At 39.7% G+C, this 25,318-nt stretch overlaps 5 protein-coding genes; 4 read left to right on the plus strand and 1 right to left on the minus strand.

Annotated features, from left to right (window-relative positions):
- Window positions 1-46: 46 nt before the first annotated feature.
- FFUJ_05732 (related to deoxyribodipyrimidine photo-lyase) lies at window positions 47-2,248 on the minus strand (the record flags this gene model as incomplete). XM_023578977.1 has 2 exons in its annotated part: window positions 47-1,688; window positions 1,746-2,248. The coding sequence occupies 2 exons, from the start codon at window positions 2,246-2,248 to the stop codon at window positions 47-49; spliced, it is 2,145 nt and encodes a 714-aa protein (XP_023431896.1).
- A 15,244-nt stretch (window positions 2,249-17,492) lies between these two features.
- FFUJ_05733 (probable 2-methylcitrate dehydratase) lies at window positions 17,493-19,358 on the plus strand (the record flags this gene model as incomplete). XM_023578978.1 has 3 exons in its annotated part: window positions 17,493-17,765; window positions 17,911-18,688; window positions 18,742-19,358. 3 exons carry the CDS (start codon window positions 17,493-17,495, stop codon window positions 19,356-19,358), a joined length of 1,668 nt encoding a protein of 555 aa, XP_023431897.1.
- A 529-nt stretch (window positions 19,359-19,887) lies between these two features.
- FFUJ_05734 (related to SH3 domain protein) lies at window positions 19,888-20,773 on the plus strand (the record flags this gene model as incomplete). XM_023578979.1 has 2 exons in its annotated part: window positions 19,888-19,947; window positions 20,039-20,773. The coding sequence occupies 2 exons, from the start codon at window positions 19,888-19,890 to the stop codon at window positions 20,771-20,773; spliced, it is 795 nt and encodes a 264-aa protein (XP_023431898.1).
- Window positions 20,774-21,241: 468 nt separating this feature from the next.
- FFUJ_05735 (uncharacterized protein) lies at window positions 21,242-22,214 on the plus strand (the record flags this gene model as incomplete). XM_023578980.1 has 5 exons in its annotated part: window positions 21,242-21,476; window positions 21,535-21,712; window positions 21,763-21,808; window positions 21,858-21,963; window positions 22,033-22,214. 5 exons carry the CDS (start codon window positions 21,242-21,244, stop codon window positions 22,212-22,214), a joined length of 747 nt encoding a protein of 248 aa, XP_023431899.1.
- A 492-nt stretch (window positions 22,215-22,706) lies between these two features.
- Window positions 22,707-24,791, plus strand: FFUJ_05736 (uncharacterized protein; the record flags this gene model as incomplete). XM_023578981.1 has 2 exons in its annotated part: window positions 22,707-22,922; window positions 22,974-24,791. 2 exons carry the CDS (start codon window positions 22,707-22,709, stop codon window positions 24,789-24,791), a joined length of 2,034 nt encoding a protein of 677 aa, XP_023432884.1.
- Window positions 24,792-25,318: the final 527 nt, after the last annotated feature.

The raw sequence follows: 25,318 nt of genomic DNA on the forward strand, positions 1-25,318 counted from the left end.
GATCAAAAGCCCACCGTGGCGGGAAGAGTGGCCTCGCTCCTGTCCGCTAGACATGGGGTCCAAGGTGAGGAGGAAGTTGGTGGTGATAGGCTTGAGAGAATTGTTGAGGAGCCCAGGGGGGATTGGGCATGTATTGACTGGGAGGTGGTGCATTGAAGTGATTGGTGTTGAATCCTCGCTGGAAACCATTACCACGGAAAGGAGCCATGTGGCCTCCTCGTCCAGAAGAAGGTCCGTGGTTGTTAGGACCATGCCCGTTAGAGTTGCCTCGCCACGACATCTGGTTTCCACGCTGGGACCAACCATTTCGTGGCTGGCCACGGTTCTGCATGTAGGGTTCGCCTCCGTGGTAAAACTGGCGGTCGCTTTCGGGTGAAGGAGGCCCATTGTGGTACGAGCGTCGGCCATCGTTGTAGTCACCCGGACCGTTTCCTGGACCTCCGCCTCGGCGACCACCACGCCCAGATCCTCCTCTTCTCCATCGATAAGGTCGTCGAGGACCACGAGGTTTTCGGTCGACCTGAAAATCGATCCGCTTGATGGGATGAGTGACCATTATGTCATCGATGATGCCGTACTTGATGAGCTCATCATCGCCTGTCGTCCATACCTGAAAAACATTTTCTAGCCTCTCGATATACTTGACTTCAGGCACCCAAGTTCGGACATATTTTCCGTTGTTGTCATAGTCGAATGCTTGTTTGATAGGGTTGAAGATGCGTGCGTCACCTCTGGGGTCATTACCGACACCCGCCACGTACTGCCAGTTCGCCCAGTTGGAAGACACATCATAATCTACCAGCATAGCCTCGTACCATTCAGCTCCGTAGCGCCAATCAATGCCAAGATGCTTTGTGAAGAAGCTGGCGACATTCTGTCGGGCTCGGTTCGAGGTGTAGCCGGTATGATAGAGTTCTCGCTGCGAGGCATCAATCAGCCCCATGCCGGTTGTGCCTCGAAGGAACCTCTCAATGATGTCACTCAGTTCCTCCGGTGAAGGATCTTGATTGGCATCGGCTTCCTCCTTCAGAGCTGTCTTCCACTTCTTATCATACTTGCCACTGGCTCCCTTAAAACCATCGAGCTTGAAAAGACGTGAGCCAAACTTCATGGTACACAATCGCATGTAGTCCCGCCACAAGAGCTCAAATCTGACAGCTTTGGTGCCTTCGTTCTCTCCCTGTCCGAAGCCTATAGCTTTAGAGTAGGATTGTTCTTGACCGTCCTCAAACTTGACAAGTTCTTCATGAATGCAGCGGGCTGAAATAGATCCGAGTGCCAGGTATGCTGAAAGCTTGGTGCTGTAATCGATTCCTAATAGGCCATTGCGGGTCTCCTGGTAAGTAGTCATAGAGCCTGACTTGATGAGATGGTAAAGGCGATCCCAGGCAGGGTTCTCTCCACCTTTAAATGGATGTGCAGATCGAGCATCTTCAGGATAGACTGGAGGGTCTGGCACCATACTGTTGATAGGCTCTAAGAGACGTTGTTCAAAGTCGTTGTAGTTGTCAGGAATCTGAAATGGAGGTTCCTGAGGTAGTGCCCACGATGAAGGGAAGGGCGGTAATGATCCGGCCTGCGGACGAGGGAGAGAGGCGCGAGGACGCTCTCGGAGAGGTTCCTGAGTTTTGCGGAAGGTTGTGAAAACATCTGGAAGCTCCTTGGGATCATCCAAACCAGTGTCACGACTGGTTACAAGCATTAGTGAGTTATTCAGTATGGACTCCTTGACGGGCTACACTTACTCGTCGATGTAATACTTTTCGTCCTGCCAAAGCTTAAAGTTGATGTTGTTCTCGGAACATACAGATGCTACAGCATTCTGGTCATCAACCTCCTCTTTCGATACTTCCTCGGTCATCCAAACCGTATCGACAGATTGATGTTCATCGTGCAGGGACTTGATCAAATGCTTTAGGACGTTGTCGAAGTTTCCGACACGAACCAGCATGCCACTACTGATGTCCTCAAGATTTTGTTTCACATCCCAGATAGACTCAGCTTGGAACTTGGCTCGAACGGGGCCACATCTCCAGAAGCGGCCTACCTGACTTCGAGCCTCGGGGTAGGGGGACTTTTTTCCTTCAGCAACAAAGCCTGAAGTTTCGATTTGGTGGGGGGGGAGGATATAGATGGGGAGGAGATGAGTGAAGCCATGGTCAGAAGTGGCCAGGTGGTGAAGGATAGGGTTGTCGATTGCCCTGAGATCGCGTCGAAGTAGATAGACGAGGAGCTTATTCCCAGCCATGATGCCAAGATTACAATGTCGTTGTCGTAATATAAGTTGAGGCGTAAATGGAGCGTTTATGGTATGGTCTATGATTCAGGGACCTGGTTTCAGATCCGAAGGCAGGTATCTTGAAATGGCGGAGACGCTGTCAGACCTTCCGCTCTGTGGTTGTGCGGGAGGGGCCTAGTTTTGGGACTGGGATGAGGGCTCAATATTCGGGCCACTGAGTGGTTTCGTTTAAACGGCTGGGGGAGATGTGTGGGAGGTATTTGGTTGGGCCGTGTACGGTACAGCAACAGCAACAGTAGTTGAGTTGATTTGAAAGTTGATTGTATTTGTGGGCGTTAGCAAGGGTTTGGATACCTTACTTGTGACGATATAGTGTAATGGTAGCCAAACAAAGTTGAAGGAAAGCTGAATAGGAAGAGAAACTTCTCAGAAGCAAACGAGTCTGGTAACTCGACAGAAGAGTCTCGAAGGTAGAAGGGCAGCGGGTAAGGTTGTATGTAGGTATTGCGTAAGTGATTAAGACAGAGCTAAAGAAGTCTGGTCTGACTAGATGGATGGGGAACAAGCGGATACTGAGGATATCAAATAGATCATGGATATCAGAAGCTGGGACCTGGCTGCTGCTATAACCTTAGCTCGTCTTAGCTTAGTTTAGCAGCTTCAACGGTTCCTGGCCAGATATACCGTGAAGCAACGTCGTAGCCTTGATGCGGATGTAGCCACAGGGGTGTATATATCGCCTGCCCGCGACCCTTGAATGGGATGGAGGAAGCTAGGCGGGAGCCTAGCGTGAAGTGAAGTGACGGGTGGGTTCTCCTGGTAGTTGATAGTGGATATGATGATGGCATTCAGGTCCCCTAGAGGCGGGAGTTAAGTTGTTTGAACCCCGGTTCAGCTCAACTTGGCTCAAAACCCAAGTCTAAATGGTTGAGAAGAGGGTGTCTAGAGCTGAAAGGCAGACTGAGACAGAGAATGATTGCAGAAGAGTCGAGTGAGTATGTAGGGATAGATATCAACTTCAACCAACCGCAGTTGAGAAGAGGAGACTGTAACAGGAGAAATGAGAGAACAAGGCGAGAGTTGAATGCAGATGATGACGATGATAATAAGAATCTAGACTAGGTATAGTGGGGGGCAAAAAGTATAAAGACCCCCTAAGTAGCTCCTCCCTGACTAGCCCGATTGAGACTGCATTTTTAACGCCGCTTTTTTATATATATTATAACACTAAAAAATAGATTGCAATATTACGCGGCAAAGAGCTTTTACCTTTATTATAGTCTTAAATATATAAATTAAAGAAATAAGGTTATTCCTATTATTAAATTTAAAAGCAGTTTCTCTATATTTCCCTTAAAATAATTAAAATAATATACTGCTATAAGGCATAATAGAAAGAGGAAAATTTTTCTCTGCCTTAATTAGGCATGCTATATAAGCTTATAAAAGAGTAATAAAATTAAATTTATAATACTATTATAACTAATCTATATATAACTATATAAGATTTACTTAATTCTATTAATAATACAGTTAAATTATAGTCTCTTTAATACCTTTTATATAAGATAAATAAGAGAAAATAGATATAGAAAAAACGAGTTACTTTAATGCCACTATAGGCTTGCAAAAGGCTCTAATAGGCCATAACATATTAAGGCATTAATTAGAGGCATATAAAATAGAGTGATAAGTATATAGTGCGCCGCAGTTAGGGCTTAAAACCTATTTAGACCTTTTTATTGCCTTATAAAGCTCTTTACATATAAGATATAAAGGAGGCAAGAAGGTAAGGTACTATTTAATAGATATTCTAGGCTACTTTTAGTTATAATTTTTATATACTATTAGTACCTCTTATTAGTAATATTAACGCTATTAGCATATATTATCTTTATTTCTATATCTTACCTTAATTTCTTTAAGCTAGCAATATCTTTATATATAATAATATATTTATATATACTGCCTAAATCATTAAAGCCCTCTTAAAAGAGCTTTAGGTCAAGCTAATAACTTAGCTACTGTATTTACCTAATTTAAACCCTATAGAGAATCTATAGGCACTAATAAAGGCAAAGATATATCAGTTATATCTAGAACTAACTTATATAGAGGATATAATTATTATACAATATGCCTTAGTCTTAATTGCAATAGAAGCTTAAGATAGTCTTTAAGATATAGTATTAAAGAACCTTTATAATATAATGCCAAACTGCATTATAGCTATAATTGCTATAGAGGTAATACCAAATCACCCTTAGTCATAAGGTAATGGTATTCAAAGAGGTATATAGGTTTATTTAAAGGTAGGCCATAGTGTTATTAAGATAACACCAAGGCCTAAATTAACTATTATCCTGCTAGTTAGGATTCTTATATATTATATAGCTAGCTTTAAAAGGACCTTTCTAGCTATCTTTAGCTTTATTAAATAACTCTAAATAATATAATTCTATAATTAATCAATTTATTTAAGTAAGCTTTACTAGAATTTACTTCTTCTAACTGCTTTTTTATAGTAATTTATTATTAAACTGTTCTAAATGCTTCTTATAGAATAACTCTATTAATTCTTTATTTATATTAGCAGTCTTTACCTACTAATTATATTTAAGACCCTAGCCTTTCTATTATATAAAAAATCCTTTAAAGGGTATAGTATTTCTTTCTTATTTTTATATCTTCTATTTAATAATAAAGTTAACTTTATAGCAATTTTTATTAACTGATTTGCCCTCTATAGGACTAAATTACTTATTAATATAGTTATTAATATAAGTAAGAACGAGATACTTAATAGAGATTATTAAATATATCTTTTACTACTTTAGAATTTCTAGTTTATAGGCTAAGTTATTAATAATTTATTTAATAAGAAAAGGACTTATTCTCTATTAAAATTACTTTTTAGAAGGTTTATTAAAAAGATAATATCTATTATAAAGTTATAGATATACCTAATCTCCCTATTTTAAGGTAATAGGGCAATACTTATTATTATATTAATACTTTCCTTTTATTATTATAAAATCTATTATTAATTATACTTCTTTATAAGTAACTTCTTAAAGATAAGGAAAATCTATAATATCCTCTATAGGCATTATTATATTAAGAGTACTTATAGATTTAAAGCTATAAATAAATTTATATACACTTATTTTAATTTCTATATTATAAGCTTTATTAAGATTCTATTAAAGTGCTAGAAAAATATAGAATTAATTAAAGAGAGGATACTTAATATAATAAAAGTATAATGCAATTTTTACTATTTAGTTTCTCTATTTAGATAAACTATCTACTTTAAGATAATATATAGTAATTATTATAAGCTTATAGCTAAATACCTCCTATAGCTTTTGCCAGAATATAAAAGTAAACTTTCTATTATAATTAGAGATAATTACCTTAAAGATACTTTAGTTAGCAAAAAGCAGCTATCTTAATAATGTAATTACCTAATCTTTAGCAATATATATAGAGTATTTAGGTATAAGAAGATATTATTTACTTACTGCATAAGTGACTGTTATAAGCTAATTATAAAGATTAAATCCTAAGATAGCCTATAGACTTCTAGCAGAAGGGACTAGCAGAAGATTAATAATAAAGTTAATTGCAATTAAATATATTAATATAACAGGAGGACGAATTAGTATATAGTTACTAATTCTTTACTGATAATCTATCTGTTTTAGATAATATATTTTATATTTATAAATATACTTATAAATTCTTATAGTTAGGTTATAGATTAATAATTTTAATAGTTCTTTTATTATTCTCTTTATACTAAAGTGATATTAATTATTATATGCTATCTTTAGGATTTTATTAATTATAGTATATAGAATATAAAGTTAAAAATATCTATTAGTTTACTTATAATATAGTAATCTATCTTTTAAAGTAAAAGGCATACTGCACTTTAAAGCAGAAATAGCATTTTTACTATTTAGTTAGTTAATATTAACTGGCTTATTATCTACTTTAAAAATTATCTTAAGAATAGGTAGATATTTAATATTATTAATATATCTTTAAATAAATTTATCTCTTATCTCTTAAGATATTAGTAATTCTATGCCTATATATATATTATTAAGTGCAGTATAATTAAGGTAAAGTCTTTTAATATTCTTATTAGTCTCTAGAGCTTTAAGATAACTAAAAGCATTAAAGATAAAGTTCTTTTTTCTAGAAATATAAAAGATATATAGATTATACTCTAAGAGATAGATAGAAGTATTAATAAGATATTAATTAGCTCTATCAGTACTAATTATATTAAGAGTTATCTTCTTTATAATTTACTTTATTGCTAAATAATCTATAAAGACTATAAGTAATCCCTCTAATAATTTAATATATGCCTTAAGTTGCTTTATTACCTAAATAAGTACTACTATCTCTAGCTCTATAGGTCTATATTAAATCTTAGCCCTAAATAGAGTTTAGCTAATAAAGCAGATAGGCATAACTATATTAAATAGGATCTATATCCCCTCCTTTTAAATATATCTATCTTTAATATAATAGAGAATGGCTTTAAATCCCTTTTAAATACTAATATTTAGTTAAAGAAAAAGATACTTCTTAAGATTAAAATAAACCAATTCTTAACTAAATATAATTTACTTTTAAATTATCTAGAAGGTAATTTTCTTTACTAAAGTAAGATTATAGTATATATTCTTAATATATAACTTTCTTTTACCTCTATTTCTATTAATAATTTTATTAATTCTTCTTTTTTTTATTAATAGTATAACCTTATGCTTTTATAGAGGCTTTATAATCTTAATATAATAAGGAATAAGATATTAAATATATTTAGTAGCCTCAATATACTACTTAAGAGCAGTAAGCTACTATAGAAACTTTAGTTTAGTAAAGACTATAACTCTTTCTACTATTATAAAAAGACTAAAGGCATTAATATAAAATCCTAATACTTAAGCATTTAAATAATTAATCTAGCTTTTTATTAAAAAGATAGATAAGTTTTTTAAGATAAATAATCTAAATAAAGTATCTATATATTAAGTATACTTAATAGTAGACTTTAAAAAGATTATAATATTATTAATAAAGGCATAATAAAAACTCTAATATAGACATAAAAGCCTATCTATATAGCATTAAGTATATACTAGTAAATTATAAAAGCCTATTAAAGTAATAGTAAACCTTTTTAAGCCTTTATAACTTATAATTATAAATCTATCTTAATACTTTAATACTACCTTAAACTAAAAGAAGAATAATAAGGCATTAATTACTAAGATATATATTGCTTCTCTTAATGTAATAATAATATCTTTTTATTTTAGTAATAGATAACTATTAGAAATTATTACCTTATTTAGTACTTTTAAATTAACTATAGCTTTTCCTTTAGGTTTATTATTAATAATTCTCTAGATAATAAATATAAAAGTAATAAAAGATATAGGCTTTATAATCTATTCTATTTACTTTTAATTATAAAGTCTATTAAAGATTTAATTAATAAGATTGCAATCCTTAAGTCTATAGGCATAAGGTTTTTAGGAGACTTTCTATTTATATTAGTTATTTATAAGAGGTATAGTTATTAGCTTATCTTTAGATATATAAATAAGTCCTAAGTTAATCTATAGAGTAGTATATTTAGTATAAAGGTCTTAAGCTTATTATATAAAGCTAGATCTATTATTATAGATATAAATTCTATTTTAAGTTATAATCTCAGGAAGATTAGGTTACTTCTATATATATACTTAATATAGAATATAAGGTATTATTAGTATTAATTTTAAAACTGTTACTTTTAGCTTCTTAATAAAAGGGAGAGCTAAGCCAGTTGCCATTAAGGCAGCTAATTAGTTACTAAAAAGTTCTATAACTTTTAATAGTAGTTACTTTTTTTTATTTTTTTTCTATTATTTATATAGTAATTCTACTTCCTTAATGTCTTTAAGGATAGCACTTTCTATATTTTATATTACATTTATAGTAGTATAATTATTATCTATCTTAGAAATAAAGACTTAAGGAGTATTTATAGCCTAAAGGACAATCTCTTTAGTTACTATAATGCTAATTTCTAATATAAGATTAATCTTTAATAAGATCTTAATATTTATAATATTTATAACACTCCTTAATATCTCTATAGTTACTATACTAGCTATTGCCAGTAGGGTAAAGGCAGTAGCCTTCTATATACTAGAAAAGTATATTTTATCTTTCTTATATTCCTTAATATTTCCTAGCTTCTATTTTCTCTAAAAGGTAATATCTTTATTAAAATTATTGATAATTACTATACTAGAAGCTATATTTAAGCTAATAAGCGCATTAAAGGCTTCTATAATACAGCCATTAAATATAAATATTCTTCCTTTAGGGACTTCCTTTTATAATACTAGGATAAGATATATCTATTTAGTAGGTATTATTATTAGTTATACTATAATAATATAATAGCTAACTTAATAAGAGAGCTAAGAGATAGTAAATAGAATATAGAAGTCTTTAAGACTTATATAATAAAGATATCTATTTATTATTATAATATTAATACTATAAGGAGCTATCTATCTATTTTTAAGCAATACTCTTAAAGAGGATAACAGTATTCTATCTTAAACCTAGGTACTATAAATATATTCTATAAGCCTAGTATCTATACTATTTTTATTAAGACTATTAATATAAAAGGTAAAGGTTACCTATTTAGTATAAGGCTTTCTGACTTTATTATTAACTCCTTAAATAAAGATAGGTATTTTTTATTTAATAGTATAATCTAGAGTCTAAAGCTATTCTTTAGAGATAATAGGTTTTCTATAACTTATATTAGTATAAATAGAAACTGTCTTTCCTTCTAGAGAGCTTATTATATTAAATTTAAGATATATATAATTGCTATTAACTTTACAGACCTATAGTTAATAATAAGTATGCATTAATATCTTATTTATAGATATAACTATTATCTTATTAACCTAAAGAGCATTTCTAGATTTAAATACTATTATTATTTAAGATATATAACTAGTCTTAAGATATTAATAAAGCCTATTCTAAAATAGAAAATCCTGGTAATAATAATTATACTATTTAGATTTAATAGGTGCCTACTTTCTAGCCAGCTAAGCTAGTTTAATATAGATTCTAATAAGGCTATATTCTTAAAAAACGGCTTAAAATAGAAAGGATTGCTAATAAATACTGCAAAATAGCTCTTTCTAACCGTTAAGATAAAATATATTTCTAATTATATAAGTTAGATATATCTCTTTAAAGGATATAGATTATAATAAGTAGATACTTTTACTATTACTATTAGTATTAACTTTATCTAGCTTAAGTTTATCTTCTTCTTTTATAATAGGATATTTCTATTCCTAATAGACTTTCTTTTCCTCCTTAATATCTTTATATATATAGTTATTATTTTATAAATAAATATATTAATTATAATTGCTATTATAATAGTGCTTACTATATTTATTATTACTTTTTTTAGTATCTATATATAACTATAATAGTCTATTACTTTAGTATTAATTATCTTATTTTAATTAATTATAGTTATTGCATTATTATAAGCTAGAGGACTTATTATAAGAGTATTAATTAGATTAACTTCCTTTATTATAGCTTAAAGAATAGCTAGATTTATATTACTAATTATTTCTATCCCTTTAATTATTAAAGTAATAGAATTATTTAATTATAGTTTAGCGCTATTTATACTGTCTAATAAAGCTTATTAGTAATATATTTTTATTAAAATATATAAGAAATTATTAAATCTTAATATTAATCTTATTAAATAGTATTATAATAATAGTACTATTTTATATATATTTAATCTACTTAGTAAAACCGGCCTTTTACTAAGCCTACTAAGTAAGTATAATCCTATATATAGTAACCTTAGGAGTATAGCATAAAGAGTAAAGTTTATTTAGAATATCTATATCTAGATACTTAAACTGCTTAGTAAGCTTATAATTAAACTTAATAATAAGAAGGTTAAAGAGTTAGTTATAATTAAGACTATTTAACTTAAATATAAGCTAAGTATTTATTTTACTAAATAGTATCTTAATATAGTAATCTATAAGACTGTATTTACTAAATTGCTTAAATATTAAAAAATACTTATAGAATATAAAGATATCTATATAAATAGTCTTACCTAAAGAGGTAGTAATAAGTCTTTAGTTATTTTTATTATTTAGATTATCTAGATTAAAGATATTAAGCATCTCCTTTTAGATTTTCTTACTTAAATTGCCTATAGATTAGGTAGTATTTACTGTTACTCTTTAATGTTATTAAGAGGTGCTATTATTATTAAATCCTTTTAATATATTATCTTAAGGAATAAGAACTTACAGTATAAAAGCTAAAGCAAAAAGTATATTATTTAGTTATTATACTATAATTAGTTTTGCTTAATTTTAATTATTAAATTAATATAATTTATATACCTTAATATATTCTTTTTACTACTATAGAAGATACTTAAGATAAGAGATATAAGCTTAAGGTAATACTATTAGTCTATTAGCTATTAATAATTTAAAGATTTATTAAGATAGTATTTAATGCATTATATTTACAGTATTTAAGTCTTAAATAGTAAAGGTATTAGCTACTTTAATATAGTAATACTCTTTTATTATTTAATAAAAGTATACTTTTTATATTAGAATTTTCTAATATTATTTAATTTATTAAATAATATCTTTTTTTACTTTATAAGGATTATAGAGGATTAATTATTATTTATATTATTGCAATTATAGAGCTTTAAATCTATCCTTATTATTATTACTAAACTTATTATTATAAGTAGGTTAAGTATTGCTATACCCTTAAGGTTATTATAATAAAAATAAAGGTAATGCATTATAATATTAATTATCTTTAAAGTCATTAAAATACTTCTTTTATTATTATAGTTAAGAGTTTATTGCTATATTATATCTTTAGCCTATAGGGTTATTAAGACTATTACTATAATTAGATTAAGCTATTATAGTAAAAATGCAATTATAATAGCCTTTAAAAAGACTTAAGTGCATAAAGCTATAAAAAGGTAATATTAAATAATATATTAATTAAGGGTATATAGTAATTATATTAAAAGGTATATAACCTATAGTTATATTAATTACTTTAAGTAATATAGAGATATAATATATTAAGAGGTAGTAATTTAATAGAATAGTAGCTTTTCCCTATTTAATAACTATAAGGGGTTACTACCTTATATTAAATACTATACTACTTACCTAAACTATCTTACACCTTCTAGCCTTGGTTTTATTCTAGTGTATTACTTAAAGGGTCTTGCCTATAAATATTAAATAGCTAATGGATTTATTTTACTTAATATCTTATAGAGATTTTCTATAATTAAGTAGTAAACTTAAGTAAATATAGCTAGAGGGCCTTTTTTTTATAATATTAATAATTTAAAATAAAAAAGGCTAATTATTTTAAAGAAAAGTAAGGTTATTATATAAGTAGGTTAACTTTATAAGAGAGTATATTAATAGAGATAATTATAGGTTATATATGCTAGTAATTATATAAGGTAAATTATACTTTTTTAGGTAAATGCCAGAAAAGCTAAAGGTTATAGGTTTAAATTTAATAAAAGATATTATTTTTTATAATTTTTACTTTTTTATAATATAACTATATAAGGTAGGGATTAGGGATTAGGGATTATATATATATATATATAATAATAACTTCTTAATTAGGACTTTTAAGTTAATTAAATAATTATTAATTTTTAGGCATAATATATACTTTTAGTAATGCCTTTAATAGCGCTTATATAGATAATAGTAATTAAGGTTATTAAGTAGTAAATTTAGTAATACTAAAAATATTAAAAATATATTTAGTAGGCTTAAAGGTTATTAATAGTAGTTAAAGTGCTAATTATAGATAGTCAGTTACTAGAGATCTTTTATAACTACTACTATTTAATACTAAATTACCTTTAGTTATAAGGTAATAGTATTTAAAGAGATATACAGGTTTATTTAAAAGTAGGCTATAGTATTATTAGGATAACACTAAGGCCTGGATTAACTATTATCCCGCTAGTCAGGATTCTCATGCATTAAGAGGGTTAGTATATAAAGTATTAAGCCTGTTTACAGTCACTTTAAAAGGTTGAAAATATAAGCTTAAAGCGGCATTGCAATAATCTTCCGTTCTGATTAGATGCCCCTTTTGGTACCTTAAGGGGTCTTTATACTTTTTGCCCCCCACTATAGGTACAGGAGGTAAATAGAGATCCTCCTTCCTAACGTTAGGCCAGGCCACGGCGAATTTTCTCGTTCTAGGGACCGGACCTGCAGAATGCAGTGATCGATACACTAATAACTCTCCGATTTGACCAGATCTAGCAACCCGGGACAATCATAAAAGCGCCTTTTTTTCTTTGGTTTGGGGAGGATAGTGATAGCTCGATAGCTTGTCGTTTAACAGGATACGATGCCACGGCAAGGTCCAAAATAGGTAAAAACCCAGCAATAAGAGGTGATAGTGATGGTGATGATGGCGATGGAGATACCGGTAGAACAAAAAGAAAAGAAAATCAGAACTTGGAACAAAAAGAAAACAGAGCAAGAGTAAAGGCAAAAAGAGACCAATCGCCATTTGGACCCTGATCGGCCCATGACGGAGAACCCGGTTGTTGCGGCGGCGCCATTGCTATGATGATTTGATTTGACTGTGAATTTTTGCTATGTTGCTACGATGCGCTTTGCTGTGTCGTGATCCAGAGGTCGATTTCCATGCCTCTACAACGAACCTCTAGATCGGACCAAAGACGGGAGCTCTAGCCTACAGGGGTTAAGGGTAAGGCTCAAGCGAATGGACAGTGATAGGCCACAGCAGGAGCAATGACAGGGGACGGGGAGCAAAGAGGCTGCTAAAAAAGTTTAAAGTGTGTCAAGTTTTATTCGCTCCAAGCGATGATCTTTTGCTTTTCCCCCTACCTCTCAGCCAGCAATTGCAACCCAAGCATGAGTGAGTGAGGTGATTCTGCTTGGTCCTGGGGCGGGACGACGCGCAGTCTTGCATCGCACCTCATCCTCAAGTTGTTCTGCTTAGGTACGTTGGGGCCGGAGGCTTGCAGGGGGCTTCAGGGCGTGTCCGACCAGGCTCGGCCCTCATGTCTCGTCTCTCAGGCACAGTGAGCACTGAGTGGGGTGGGGCTGAATCCAATGGTGAGAACATCACCAAACTTAGCAAAAAACTACTCCGTAGACCGTTGATGATTGACGTTCCTAAGCTGACACTTGACAAGGGGAAGGTTTCCATAAACAGAAACCCTCATATCCGTAAACCGTCAATCATGTCTTAATTGATCACAGATTGCTCGCCCTGGATGAACGTTTGACTGCTGTGCTTCCCCCCTATCAAGCCTCACCTGCTACTTGCGTACGCATATTCGATGTTGTCTCCGCCTCACTTCTCTCCTCCTTTCCCTGTCTTGTCTTGTGTGTGCCAAATGTGCACGACGTGATCTGGTGTTGCGCCAACGATTGAGATGCGATGCAGCGGCATGGCTATCGACATTATCATCGCCATCGTGGGGGCGTGTGCAACTGTTACACTGACTTACTTGGCTCTGCTGTGCTGCCTACAAACGTTCTGAGACACAACAAGGGGCGGAACAAGACCTGGTGAGAAATTTATCCGTTGCGGGCTGTCAAGTTTCTGTAGCGTACCGCCTGTCGTGTCCTATCGTGTTGGTGATCGTGGTGATGGTTGAGGGCTTGACTGAGATCGAGAGAAGAGAGACGGTCTCTGAGAAATCAGGGTCCAGTCAGTTTAGCCGATCAATGACATCACGACTTGATGGGGGCTTTTCTAATACCCATGAATTGGGCTCGAATGTTTTAGCTGATGCAATTGCTTTGAATGATTGATCTGGTACACGATTCACTGCAATGGTTGCAACTATCGCGAGTCTGCAGCTATCAATCACTGTCAAGTCCGGCTATCAACATCATCGCTGATGCCCGTTTCTCAGATCTGCACGTAGGGTGCTAACACACGCCCATCGAGCCGAAGAAGGGAGGGTTCTAGATCCTGTCAAGTAAAGCCCAGACTCGAGAGTTTTCAAGACCCGTTTTCAGGCCCTGCCCATGTCCAAATGGATCCATGACCAATCGATCCGAGCGTTCCCCCGAAATGACCTGATGTTTTTTTGCCTTTCGTTTCTTTTTCTTCTTCTACCGACATGGGAAACAGCCCTTTTTCCATCAGAGGTACCCCAGTCTCCGATATCCGTTGACAACGTGCGTTCCCGACGATCGGGCTCGTGGCTCTCACATATCTTGTGCTGGTGTTGGCTCTATCACCCTCACTCAAGCAACCATTTTGTTTGATCCGAGTTTACGGTAGTTCGGACGGCATTTGTCAATGCATAGACTTTTCTATCTTTCCCATTAAAAACTCGGTATCGTGAAGATACCTCACAGTATCAACAGATGTAGGCCAAAACATCCAACATCAATCGATCTGATACCTGCTGCCCAGCCTGGATCCAGCCTCCTCCCGTCTCAGCAACATGCGTGTCTCAAATTTGTCAACGTTGTATAAATAATTGATTGCATAAAGCCCACATGCAATGATTTCCAATGGGGGTTGCTCCGATGGCCAATAGAGTTGAGTGCAGAGCAGATCACAGCCAAGCTTTTCACGATAGCCTCGACCGGGGTACTATCGCAACCAGATGCGAGCTGCAAGACCTCCCGGAATCATCTCAGGAATCAATGCAAATGAATTACACGCGTTTTGAAACCGCGAATCTTGATGTAAGCCTGTATGAGCAGGGTAGCCAGCTATGATTCAGAGAAGTAACCAGCCTTCGGAATATCTTCCTGAAACTTCAGCATAAACTGCACAATGATGACGACTATCAGGCAAGCCCATGTCTTGACTTTGCAGGTATCAAACCCGCTCATGTTCTCCCCGACTCCCGTTTAGATGCCCCATCGCGATCATGCTGCTCTGCACTGGATTATTCGTGGGTTTCGATTAGGAACATGACATCGCTCATGACGACACTCTCTGGACTATTTTTTAGATCGTGTGGGATCGGAACTACTGGCGCGCTTTCTTCGGCCCATTGTGAAGTCATCGCCTGTTGCAACGAAGATCAGGGTTCATACACAATAACTCTACTCTGAGCTAGCTTGGAGCTAACTTCGAAAGCGCTTCCTAATGATTCAGATGGGAGTTTAGCATGGGTAATCTCTAATTATCGATTTTGTCATAACTCTGGTGTTAATATTCATGTTGGATTGAGTCCAAACTACCCTACACTACTTTTTTGAAGTGTCACGATGCTATTCGATCCCCAATCTCTGCTTACTCCCTGCGATCATGGAATCTACATTGGATCATCTTTTCTGACACGCCCTCTAAAAGCCCAAGTCGCAATGGAAACATGAAATGCAATACTACACGCCACGATGGTAAACCGGTCAATACCTGAAAACGCCTACCATGTCAAGATGTCCACACTCGCATAAACGGGCGCTTGAAGGCTTCGGCCTTGCTCGCGACATCGCGATAGTAGCGAGGTGCATTATTTCTTTCTTTTGGTTTGTCACAATGTTTCACTGAAGCGCGTGTTGAACTCCCAGAGGCAAAGGTGGAGATAGAAATCGGATGTCTGAGTTTACAAGGTCGATGCAGACATTACAAGACAAATGCCACTACCAATGAGCTGCTAATACCACTTTATCCAAACGCCTGCAATGGTATACTCGTCCCATAGGTCATTTCATTTAAGACAGGGCTTCAGAAGGCCTTTACCCTTCCTGCAGTCAGATTCTCCTCGCAGCAATATGCAAATGTCTCTTATGCGTGACAACCCAACTTGTAAGCGATGTTCGTCATATTTCTCTTCGATCGAGATCCCAAAAGTCGCCTGCGCCTTTGGTCCAGGCACAAAGCTCCATTGGTTCATACTCACAACCATAGGGCCACCAATGGTAATCTCCAATTTATATCACTAAGACCTTGTCGCAGATTGTCCAGCGCCGACTTCGTCATTGATGCTATACTGGTATTTTGTGAACCTGCCCGGGTAGGCTATTGACTGATACATGCGTGATATGAACAGCCATGGCTGAACCGACTGAGTACTGCCAAAACCCTCGGTACCCATCAGTTACCGACCGTCGACGGATCGAGACGATAAACCTGAAGGGCAAAATATCCTCGGTCGGACTGAGTCGGTCACATCGTCGTAAATCCGCGTGCCTTGTCCGACGACGGAGCGTGGGGAACATAACCCCAGATTTTCGGCGAGGGGAAGCTGGGGTAGAGATGGGGAATCCAAACAGGTTCAAGGAAATGGTAGCTGCAGGAGGCTTTATAGAAGACATGATACTGACTTTGATATATATAATTTATGAACATATACCAAAAAAGGAATAACAAGTGGGCTAATAGTAACTCAACGGTATCATGAAGGTAATGTGAAGAGCTGAGGCTTGTGATAGTGAGCAAAATGCCCCGTGTTTCGCTATATATCAGCATTGGGCTTCTCAAAACTACAGCTCAGCAGCTAGATACTGCATGAGATGCAGTATCAACACACAAACGACGAGAAACACTCAGTGCAGCGATCCCCCCATCAGGCCACACTTTTACGATAAACAACAATCATCTCCAGCGACACTTCAAGTGGATAGTTTTGGTCGGTGAGGATCAGACTGAAGCCAATTCAACAAAATGATAACAATTGAGTGCATTGATTGGCTAGTATATGGGGGTTGAGTTTCCCCTCACTAGAAAAGCCCCTGAAAGACTTCATTTTTCTGATCGTGATAATTGGAGAACTCAGACTTTTCGCACAGTACATCCGTATGATAGGCTCTCCCAAATGTACAGTGTGAGAATGACCAATATCCACGAGTAAGTCCAGCCGGCGGCTAGCCGAGGGTGTTTTGCGGTAAGCTACGGCAAACTGAGGCGCCTACAGCCGAGCGTAATAAATATGAATACCTACCAAGTTTCTCCAAGACAAAAACCTCTAGGATATTAGGCCCTGCAGAAGGTTGTTGTTCTCTTTTTTCCTTCCTCCTTCTTTGCATTTGTGATACCCCTCCTCCTCATCATCCCCCACGTCAATTGACCTTGTCCTTCTTCTTCGTTGCTACGCAGGAAGAAGACCGTAAGCCAATTATCCCCAAGAATGTCTGCCGTTAACCGGACCCTCCGAACAGCCTCCAAGCAGCTGCGCTTCCAGTCTCCCCGGGGTCTTCGTGTCGCCGCCCCTCTCGTGGCCCGCTCGGCGTTCGGCGCCGCTCGCTCTTCTCTTCCCGCTTCTCACGGCGCCGCCTTTTCAACTTCTGCTGCCAGACGATCAGGAGCTCCCAACATGTCTTCCGCCGACCGTGAATACGATCCTGAGATCAAGGACATTGCCGACTATGTCGCCAACAAGACCATTGACTCTGAGCTTGCTGTGAGTGCTGTCAATTCTGCCGAGGCCGATTTTGCACCCCGCAAATACCCCGCCTTGAAGCTTCTCACTTCAACACCAACAAATTATCACGAGAAACCAATGTCACTCAATCGTTGAAACTGATTGCTAATTCATTTCTAAACAGTTCGATACTGCTCGATGGATCCTTCTCGACACTCTCGGTTGCGGTCTCGAGGGTTTGAGGTTCAAGGAGTGCTCTAAGCTCCTTGGACCCATTGTTCCCGGCACCGTTGTCCCTAACGGCCCCAAGGTCCCTGGTACTCCCTTCCAGCTTGACCCCGTCAATGCCGCTTTCAACATTGGTGCTATGATCCGATGGCTCGACTTCAACGACTGCTGGCTTGCTGCTGAGTGGGGTCACCCCTCTGATAACTTGGGTGCTATCCTCGCTGTTGCTGACTGGATCAACCGTACCAACAAGGCTGGCGGTAACCTCGCTGGCGGCAAGACCTTTGTTGTCAAGGATGTCCTCGAGGCCATGATCAAGGCTCACGAGATCCAGGGATGCTTGGCTCTCCTCAACTCCTACAACAAGGTCGGTCTTGACCACGTTGTTCTGGTCAAGGTCGCCTCTACCGCCGTCGTCTCCAAGATGCTCGGCCTCAATGAGAAGCAGATTGCCGATGCTGTCACCCAGGCTTGGGTTGATGGTCAGTCTCTCCGAACCTACCGCCACACCCCTAACACCATGTCCCGAAAGTCCTGGGCTGCCGGTGATGCTTGCCAGCGCGCCGTCAACCTGGCTCTCAAGGTTCTTAAGGGTGAGCAGGGCGTTCCTACTGTTCTGTCCGCTCCCGTCTGGGGTTTCTACGATGTCCTGTTCAAGGGCCAGAAGTTCGAGTTCCAGCGCCCCTATGGCAGCTATGTCATGGAGAACGTTCTCTTCAAGGTCTCTTACCCTGGTAAGTTCAAATCTTCGCTGCCACTATGTAAAGACAAGTCTAACATCCAATAGCTGAGTTCCACTCTCAGACCGCCGTCGAGGCCTCTGAGAAGATTCACCACCTCCTCAAGTCTCAGGGCAAGTCTGCCGCTGACATCAAGTCCATCACTTGCCGAACCCATGAGGCTTGCATCCGCATCATTGACAAGCAGTTCAAGCCCATGGACAACTTTGCCGACCGCGACCACTGCATCCAGTACATGTGCGCCACCATGCTCGTCTTCGGCCGTCTTGAGGCTACTGACTACGTTGACGGTGGTGAGGCTGCTACCTCTCCTCTGGTCGAGTCTCTCCGCCAGAAGATCAAGTGTGTTGAGGATCCTCAGTACACCAAGGATTACCATGACCCGAAGCTCCGAACCATCTCCAATGCTCTCACTGTCGAGCTCAACGACGGCACTGTCCTCGATGAAGTCGCTGTTGAGGCTCCTCTTGGCCACCGTCTCCGCCGCGAGGAGGCCAAGCCCGTCATTCTCGAGAAGTACAAGCGCCACCTTGGCCCTCACTACCCCGAGGCCCGCGTAAAGGAGCTTGTGGAGCTCAACTTGGACGCCAAGAAGCTTGAGTCTACCCCCGTTGATGAGTATGTTGATCTATACACTGTTGAGAGCAGCAAGTTTGTGCAATAAAGGATTTATAAATGGGAGAAACGGAGGATGCATATTTAATCGGAAAGCCCAATGAAGGCTATGGCTTGGATAGAATGGAAATATCACGCCTAAAATGAACCAATGAATACAAAAAATTCACAAGACTCATCGAAAAAACCTATAAGCACCTTAGTTTGCTCTCATGTGTAAAAGGCGTCTGAGTTCCACCACAGCCAAATTCAACACCTTACGAACTATTAAATCTCGTGATTGGGTCGGGTTGAGCGAGGGGCAGCACCGCCTCAAATGCCCGCTTTATTTGGTAGGGGTTTTGGCTTGGGGCCTTGGGTGCTTGGCCAAATTCCGAATCCCAAGAACCGTTGGTAGCATGTCGAAACACTCCCCTCCTACATCTAACTTCAACCTGACATCCTGTCATTACTGTACCTTCAACACGTTATATCAGTGTCGCCAAAACCATCAGAATCTGAGCTGATTTATCACCCTTAAACGCACCTTTATACCCGCATCGCAAGTCCGGACTCTTTCGGCCGCACCATCCGTAATCATGGCCGCAGATCGCCAGACTATTATTGAAGTGAATCGTTCGCTTCGCAATATCAAAAATGTAAATACCCTCGCATTCCGTCATTGAAACTCCACTTGCGCCATCATACCCATCTGGGCATTCTCACTGAACGTCAACTAACACCGTGAAGGAACTAGAGAACCTCCTTGAGCGAGGCGTGATTGACGACTCCGTCTATGATACTATCAACACCGCTCTTCCCGGCGAGTCCTCCCTCTCGGGCCCCCTCAAGACTGCGACCGGCAATAAAAACGTCAACACCGCTGCTCCCAAGGCTGCTACTCCCGCGCCGGCCGCCCACGCGCCTCCTACCAAGGCCTTCGAGGATCTCAAAGTCAAGTCGCATTCGCCCGCGCCACCCGCCTACGATCAGACACCTCCTCCTGGCCCTCCCCCACGCAATGTCAAGCCCACTGTTGCCAACGCCCGCGCCCTTTACCGCTATGCTGCCTCCGACGGCCGCGACCTGTCCTTCGAGAAGGATGATCGTATCGCTGTGTATGAGTACATGAACCAGGATTGGTGGATGGGCCGAAACGAGCGCACAGGACAGGAGGGTATCTTCCCCCGAAACTACGTCCTCGTCGACCAAGAGACCAAGAAGCCCGTTGCGCCTATTCCGCAGCCACAGTATGGCTACCCTGCTTACTCGCAGGGTCCCCCTCCTCAACAGAACCCTTACAACTCGCATGTGCCACCTATGGCTGTCGCTGAGGGATCCGGACAGCCGCAGGGACAGGAGGGAGATGGCAAGGATAACAAGGTCAACGAGTACGGCAAGAAGTTTGGTAAGAAGCTGGGTAACGCTGCTATCTTTGGTGCTGGTGCCACTATCGGAGGAAACATCGTCAACAGCATTTTCTAGAGTCTCGCAATTGGGAAAGATACATCGGATCAATTTTAAGTTACAGGGCGCATGCATTGGGCGTTAGGGATTCGAAAGGTTCTAGACAAGTATCTCAGAACGATTATGAGCCTGTATTCAGTCTTTGTTTAGTACACAGGGTGTTTGAATGGCCATTGCGAAGACGAAAACTTGCTTACATGTGGAGATATTCGTACAATAATCGTGAAACTGATATCTCTATTCAATGTTGATAGAATATGAACATTTTTAGCCCATACTAGGTGGTTCTTATGAGACGTACTTCATCATGGCTGGTGGATCTGGTAGACCATGTATACTGTGTCCAATACAGTGTTGATATCTTCGCCAGTACGCGAATTCTAGCCATGATCAATATCTACACTGTACGTCGCAAAATTTCTTGACGTTCGAGAAATCTTAAACGAAAGAATTCAACAACACCATAATCAAGACACAGCCTTCAACATGTCCACTGCTATAAAACGTGAAGCGGAGGACTCTCCTATCCAGCCAAAGCCAAAGAAAAGCAAAAAGAGAAAGGCGAATGCACCAGATGATGAACTTCTCGACACTGAGCTTGGTCTCAACACGCTCTTCACCAAGATGGACAACCAACTCCTGGCCGATCATCTTGCCCAGAAATTGGGTCGCTTCGGCACTGACTTGAGCGCTGTTGAGATTTCCGATATGACTGTATCAGGTAAGAATGCCTGTTGCCGATTGCCGTTCTTATTGAAATCTCACTCACAAATTCCCAGCCAACGCGATTCAAGATACCACCTCATGGCAAGAGTCAAGAACGCTGGATAAGTTTCCCGAATTCCTGGAGAAGGTGTCAGAGGACCCCGAAGATTTAAAGAAAGCGCCCAAGAAGAAGGGGTCGCCCCATACCCTCATTGTTGCAGGAGCAGGTTTGAGAGCTGCAGATATTGTCAGGTGCGTTGTTGCGACACAGTTTGAGAGGTAAAAAGACTGACTGTGAGCAGGTCGATGCGCAAGTTTCAAAGCAAAGAGAATTCAGTCGCGAAATTGGTAAGTTTCTTTTTTAAGATGTGGAAATGATATCGCTAACACATCTCAGTTCGCCAAGCATATGAAAGTTGAGGAGCAAGTCAAGTTCCTCCAGAACCACAAAACTGGCATTTGTGTCGGTACACCTGCCCGACTTATGGATCTCATTGACAACGGTAAGTTTGGTCTCGACCCTTCCCTTTCCTGCGTCCCTCATAATCACAGGCAGGCACTGACTTCAGCAGGCGCACTCTCCTTGGATAACTTGAAGCGGCTAGTCGTTGATGCTTCACATATCGACCAGAAGAAGCGAGGTGTGATGGACATGAAGGATACTATGATGCCTCTAGCTCGCTTTTTGTCAAGAAAAGAGTTCAAGGACCGATACGGCGACGAGAAGAAGCCGTTGGCTTTGTTGTTCTATTAGATGGATGTGATACCCTGACACAAGAAAAGTTGAATGCGAAGACGCTGTTTCTGTTTGAGACTTACCCTCGATTGTTTACCTACCTCATAGATCTCAACTGATAGACTGTTTATCTCCATACTACAGAAGATGCCTTCTTACTTTTCCTTTCCTTCATTCCACTTTGGATGGTTTCCCATACGGTGGAAGGGGCCGCTCCCAGAACAGCAACTTGACACCTGCTCCTACCCTCACGATCACCAGACATCACCTTCCTCAAATGCATCAGAACACCCGCCTACTTCTTGATCTCTCATGACCCTACCGATCCTAGACTTTTCATCTTCATCCGTTGTCTTCGGCTTCCGCTCAAGCTCGTTTTTGGAACGCATCTCACTCTCTTTTTGGAACTCATCCCTCAATCACTCACTCACTTTTTCGGTACTGTCGTTTAAACCAGCACCCAATTTCTGCACGCTTCTCTCATAATAGCCACTTGCTTTCCATACAGCCATGCGATCTCATTTGTTCACTGGCTTATTATCGAGCTTAGCTACTCGTACATACAGCCTCGATACATCTACACCAGGTATGGACTCTGAGCCCAATGTCAATGGATATTCTGACAAAAAGATGGTAGAATGTGCTACTATTTGCTCTCGCGAACTTATGCACTACCATGGTATTCCTACTGTTGAGGGTCTCTGTCATGACATGGCGGTTCAACGAGTAAGTCATCGCTTCTATTGCATCGAGTTATGGGTTGCTGACTATGCATAGGAAATGTTCTCTTGCCTGGCCAGTTCTTGCACTGATCAGTATGGTCAAGCTTTGACTTACACTATCTCCACTTGCTCTCATCGTGGTGCTACCATCAGCGATCTCCTTCCGGTGGAAATACAACATACGAGCCTTGCTACGAGACACTTGGTGCCGCTTGTCTCACGCTCTGATTCGGCCAGCTTTGGATTTGAAAGCCGTTTCAGTCTCACTGTCGACTGCAAAGCCGGATCTGATGGTGTTCTCACATTGTCTCTCCCCGAATCCACCGCTTCAGTTCCTCAACCTATTCCCGATGGTGGTTCCCCTACCTCACCAGGAGCTGGGAATGGCAACACCAATGCTGGAGCAGGCCCACCAGGTGGTGCCCCAGGCTCGAACCATGGGCCCCTACTAGGAAACACAGCAGGCTCAAGTGACGGTCAAGATAGTCCTTCAGGAGGCCCAAGTTCCGGTGGCGGTGGTGGCAATGATGGAACCGAGCCCTCAGACCCCAACACGGATTGTGAAGAAAACAATTTCAATAATGGACCTTCACCATCTGGCAGCGATGATGGCCAATACCCGCCTGCCCCGGCTCCTGCCCCGGCTCCGGTTCCTGTCAACCCTCCTGCCAACAGCAATCCCCAGCCGGATGGCCAGTCCAAAAGCCCTCCTGCGCCAGGACCAGATGCTGCTGATGGGAATAGTTCGCCTGATGATCCCCATCAAGGCAATACAGCACAATCGCAGCCTCAATCCGCTCCTGCACCTGTACCTGCACCTTCAAACCCGGATGGAAGCGATGGGGCGCCAAATCAAGATGGAACTAGCGGACCGGGAGAAGATTGCGATGAGAATTCTCCTAATGGATCTGATGCCAACTCTACTGGAAATAATGCTGCTCCAGTCTCTCCTCCAAATACTGGCGGCTCAGTGGACTGCTCTATCGATATCAACAATCCAGCATGCGCCAACCAGAATCAGCTATCTCCTGGACCTCTAGCACCTCAACAGCCTCAAATACCAGCGCCAGCGCCGGATTCCCCCACTCCTCAAGGCCCCCTTCCCAGCCCTGGTCCTGCTCCTGCTGGAGATAACCCTCCCTGTGGTGCTGAAGACGGCATAACAGACTGCCCGGCCTCTCGTCAGCCTCCAAAGGGCGATGGAAGCGGTGGAAATGCGTGCTCAGACCCTGACTCGAACGCTGGCTGTGGCTCTTCTGAGCCTTCCTCGCCCCAGCCGCCTCCCCAGACAGCACACCCCGCTCTTCCAAATAATTGCCCCGGGGACGAAAACTCACCTTGTAACGATGGAAATGACGGCGGGTCTGATCCAGGATCTAGCAGTCTGCCTGCAAACCCTCCGTCGCCGAATAGTCCTGATGTGCCTCCTCTCGATGTAGGACCTTCACCTGTTGCCCCTCCTTCTCAACCAAACACAGACGGTAATCCTGACAACGGGGCCTCTTGTGCTGGAAAGCCTGGCCCTTGTCCCGCGAATGGTGGCCCAGGAATTTCGGAGCCAGCCAATCCTCCTTCTCCTGCATATTCGCCTTCAACTCCCCCGAAGGTCAAGCCCCTAACGGTTCTCAAGATAATGACGGTACTGGACGGGAAAGCCCCGGCAAAGGAAGTGACAATGGTGATGGCGGGAAAGGGAACAGTGATCTCGGACCCCAAGCACCAGAAATCACAGCACCACCTTCACAACCCGCTCTGCCTGCACCAGCAGTTCCAGCCCAGCTTTCAGGACCTCCAGTTCAACCAAGACCCCCTCAACCTACCGCTTCCAACGCTGTGGGCGGCGCTCAAGAGGGACCTCAAGTCATCACGGTGATTATACCAACTCAAGTAGAGAGCACAGCAACAAAGGTCATGACAGTCTAGCCGACAAATGGCCCTTCAATGTACTCATCACCAACTCAATTGAAGGAACGTGCCATGGCTGACATAGAACGAAGGCAAGAGAATGGTCAAGAACTTGGCACTCCTGGCAACGACATCCCTGCCCTGTCTGCAGCTTCAGCGGCATCAGCTGTCCAGGCAGATCTTCCGGCAGAGTCGGGCTTGCCCGAACCTTCGTTCGTTGTTTCAAACGACTCGACGAGAGCCCACGGCCACCTACGGACCTCACTGACTTTTGCTGTTCTGGTAGTGTTTGTGGCAAACTTTTCATGGCTACTAATCTGATACTATGACTTGCATTCTTTGTGCTTATAGGCCTCGGTGCATTGCATTGCTTTAAAGAAATCTGTATTGATTGGTGGTTTAGATAGTAGATGATGGTGGAGGAAGCACATGAAATGGTATGATAATATTGTAGCTCCTATTATTATAGCAACATACCCAAATGCAATGACTTGT

Source organism: Fusarium fujikuroi, chromosome FFUJ_chr06 (genome assembly GCF_900079805.1).
Source record: "Fusarium fujikuroi IMI 58289 draft genome, chromosome FFUJ_chr06".
NCBI classification, from domain to species: Eukaryota; Fungi; Ascomycota; class Sordariomycetes; order Hypocreales; family Nectriaceae; genus Fusarium; species Fusarium fujikuroi.